This window comes from Wasmannia auropunctata, unplaced genomic scaffold, assembly GCF_000956235.1.
Source record: "Wasmannia auropunctata unplaced genomic scaffold, wasmannia.A_1.0 LD335105.1, whole genome shotgun sequence".
NCBI classification, from domain to species: Eukaryota; Metazoa; Arthropoda; class Insecta; order Hymenoptera; family Formicidae; genus Wasmannia; species Wasmannia auropunctata.
Window position 1 is genome coordinate 8,340 of NW_012027785.1, and position 3,880 is coordinate 12,219.

General features: G+C 33.0%; 1 protein-coding gene across 1 annotated transcript; it reads right to left on the reverse strand.

Annotated features, from left to right (window-relative positions):
- Positions 1–1,763: 1,763 nt before the first annotated feature.
- Positions 1,764–3,302, reverse strand: LOC105457740 (glutamate receptor-interacting protein 1-like; the record flags this gene model as incomplete). Its single annotated transcript, XM_011702575.1, has 2 exons — positions 1,764–2,992; positions 3,078–3,302. Coding segments are annotated over 2 exons (550 nt in total), but the record flags the coding sequence as incomplete, so codon positions are not given.
- Positions 3,303–3,880: the final 578 nt, after the last annotated feature.

The following is a 3,880-nucleotide window of genomic DNA, read 5'->3' on the forward strand; positions in this document are numbered from 1 at the left end:
TTGAGTAAGATAACTGTTATGTGAAACGTAACATTACGTTGTTACGTTGTTGAGGCGAAAATTGAAACTTACATTTAAGTTATTTGTAACATCAACATAACATTACTTGTTACATTAAATTGTGTAATAGTAATGTAACAATAACATAACTGTGTTTAGTAGGTTTGTATTTATTTATAGGAATTGCATAAGCACATTTTCTATACCATTTAATGCAAAAAAATTCAGCTTTAAAAAGTAAATTGTAAATACTGGTTAATTCAAAATTCTAGATAGAAAATGCAATTTTTTCAATCTAATTAAATTCAAAAACAATTTTTCTGTAAAAATGGATCATGAATGTTATTTAATTAAAAATTATGACTAAGAAATGCATTGTTTCAACCCATGTAAATCCAAAAAATATTATATTACAATATATTCTAACAAATTAAGATTAGACTAACGAGCTTATTTAAACAAGGACAGCGTTTTTTATTATAACAAAATTTCAATAGCTATAAGCAATGTAATTTGTTGAAGTGGCTGAAGAAGACCAATCTAGGTCGAAACATGTACCACGTATAGCGTTGATCATTTTATGTATAATGCTTATAGCTATTTAAAATTTTGTTATAATAAAAAACGCTGTTATTCTCGTTTATATAAGCTCGTTAGTTTAACCTAATCTTAATTTGTTCAAATACAATATAATATTTTTTCGATTTAAATCGGTTGAAACAATGTATTTTCTAGTTATAATTTTTAATTGAATAACATTCATGATCCATTTTCACGGAAAAACTTTTTTTGAATTTAATTAGATTAAAAAAATTGCATTTGCTATCTAGAATTTTGAATTAATCAGTATTCACGATTTACTTTTTAGAGTTGAATTTTTTTGGATTGAATGTCATAGAAATCTGCTTATGCAATTCCTATAAATAAATACAAAGGCATTGGGCATTGAAATGGATTCAGATTTTCAGAAGTACGCGTTTGCGAACTTCAAAATGAATTTTTTAAATCTATTTCAATCCATTCTCGTTTACTGATATTCAGTATATTCAGTATCAATATATTCAGTATATTCGGTTGTGTTTGCCGCGCTTTGTGTACTGCTCTCGATCGAGAGCACTCGAAACGTTTTTGAACGGGTCACTTAGGTAGCGTTACAGTTCTCTCAACTAGTTTCTGAACGGCGTTTGAGAGATTGGGAGCTCCCGGGTGTCGTTTCTGAACGCAGCCCTGGCCATGCCGCGCCGGCCGGCGCGGATCTCCTCTCTTTTCTTCTCCCCACCAACGATTGAATAAGGATAGAGAATAAGAGTGTAGCCCTCTCACTCTAACTTCTGCCTCACCGAGAACAATAGGACGCGCAGTCTATTTTATAAGTCTATAGTTTATACTTTATAGATAAGAAATTATTTAAAGACATATATAATATATAAAAGGTTATATATTACAAATTAAATATTTGAATAATACGTAGCGTAACGATAACATATACTAAATAATAAAAATATATAATATATAATAGAATATATACTGGAAAGAATAAATTCTTTGCACAAAGTATCATTAGCTCAGCGTTAGCGTATAAATCTGATGTTTTAGGGATCTCAAGTTCAAATCTCGATGTGTTTTCAAAAATTGTAAACCTGCGTATAAAGTGTAATTAATAAAATAGAAAATATGCGAAATAGTTAAACACAAATTAATAAGCTCTAAAAATAATAATATATATGTAATCATATAAAACAAGAAAGTTCAGTTTTTTTTTAAATCTTTTTTCTCAATGTATCTATGTGGATATTTTGAAGAAATTCTTAGAAAAATTGATTCGAAATGTCGATTGGATTTCCACGTGGATTCTAGTACCATTTTTGAGCGGATAGTCCACTCGATTGGTATAAACGTGAATTTTACCTGGATAATCGACGTGATATGAACATCGATCGATTCCACGTATCTGTTGTCATCGGGTAATGATAAGGTTTGCTTGATATTTGGCGTCAATTTATCGTCAGGTTTTATCGCCAAGGTTCGCTCGATATTTGGCGTCAGGTTTTGTCGCCAAGGTTTGATCAATATTTGATGTCAGGTTTTGACGCCAAGGTTTGCTCGATATTTGTCCTCAAGTTTTGTCGCCAAGATTTGCTAACAAATCACGAGCCTATTGCGGACACAGATTTCATGGAATTTGTCGACAAATTTTGCGTAAATTTGATGCCAATTTAGCAACAATTTGTTACCAAATTGTTTACTGAGTTTATCTTCGAGGTTAGAATCGTCGACGAAATTTAGCAAACCACATCTTTACAGTTTGAAGGGTTGGTGCACGGTCAAAGTAAACCTCTTGAATGTTTTTTGTCACAGCGCCAACGGTTATTCCTTTCCGAAACTCGTAAAGCATCACATGTCGAAAATGCAACTTTTTGTCCATCTTCAATGATTTTTTTCACAACTTAAATTCAACTAAACAAAACACTTCTGATTCTCAAATGACACCTATAACTGCCATCTTTTCAACGATATATAATATGCATAGATAAACAACAGAGTCGCCATGCTATTTCACCAGTTCCAAATGTATACGAATCGGGCACGAACTTTTGCACTGACCTAATAAAATTGATTTGGATTGTGATAATACTGACAGTTCAATCAATTGTGGATTGTATCAATCTACAAAGTTTTCACGATGTTTTGCGGAGAGAGAGGTCTCGCTATAGTTAGATCCAAACGTGGCCCAACTGCTGCAATGAGCGGAACAGCCAAACAACAATCGCAGTCCTCCGTACTGGTCTCATTCACTCGAAGAATCCTATCATATGGCCGCAAAATACCATCGCATGGTCCACCGGGACGCAAACGGTTTATGTAAACACCTCGTTCGTAAAGACCATCCGATACCGAAAAGCCAAAATCTTCATAGACTGGATCCTTATGAAGTGATACGTGCACTACTTGTTGGGACCTACCGTTGGAACTACTGCTATGTTCTTGTGTCCTGATAAAAATAAAAAAAAGAAAACATTACACAAATAAATTATTGTTGTTGAAAAAATCTTGATTATGAATTAATAAATTGATACCCCGGGTAAGATGGTATTGATAAGTCTAATTGTCCACTGTCTGTAGAGGTGGTATCCCAAAGTCTTAATATTTCCGGCATGGTACCATTACTATCTCCCATTTCGCCCCAAGAATCCACCGCGCTGTCTACACTAGGAAGACTTTCTCTGCCGGAACGTAACGCACCATTCGGAAATTGCGTTTGAAGCGTATCGCTTCCAATATTAGACTCTCTACAGTAATCCCTGCAAAAATTTTCTTTCAGATGTCTTCACCAAAATTCTTTTGGAGTAATCTATTCTTTAATTCTTTGAAAACATAACACCAAAAACATAAATTCACTTTTCTAAACAAAAAGCAAATGTAATTTTTTATCACAAATGTTTAAGGCGATCCTAAACTGGAATCAAACTCTAAAAATGTTTTACCGACGATTTTTGAGTGTATGCGTGCGATGTTGATGTAATAGTGTATAGTAATGTGTTCATGTTTACTACCATATCGATACAGGGTGATTCAGAACAACCTCGATGTCCTTGTAAAGACGTATTCTTCCTTGCTGAAAATGTTCGATTAAAACCGATTAAAACGTAATCCGTTTTAATCGGTTTTAATCGGTTAAATCCGCGCCCGGATTAAAAAGTAATCGGTTTTAATTCCGAACGAATTATAATTGGTTTTAATATTACTTTTGCGGATTATTTCCAATCTGAAATCATTATATTCTAATCCATATTGTTGTCAATTCAAATAAATCCGAATAACCGTATGGATATATAATATCCCAAATAATCCGCCTAAACCGTATATATATTTTTTTAAT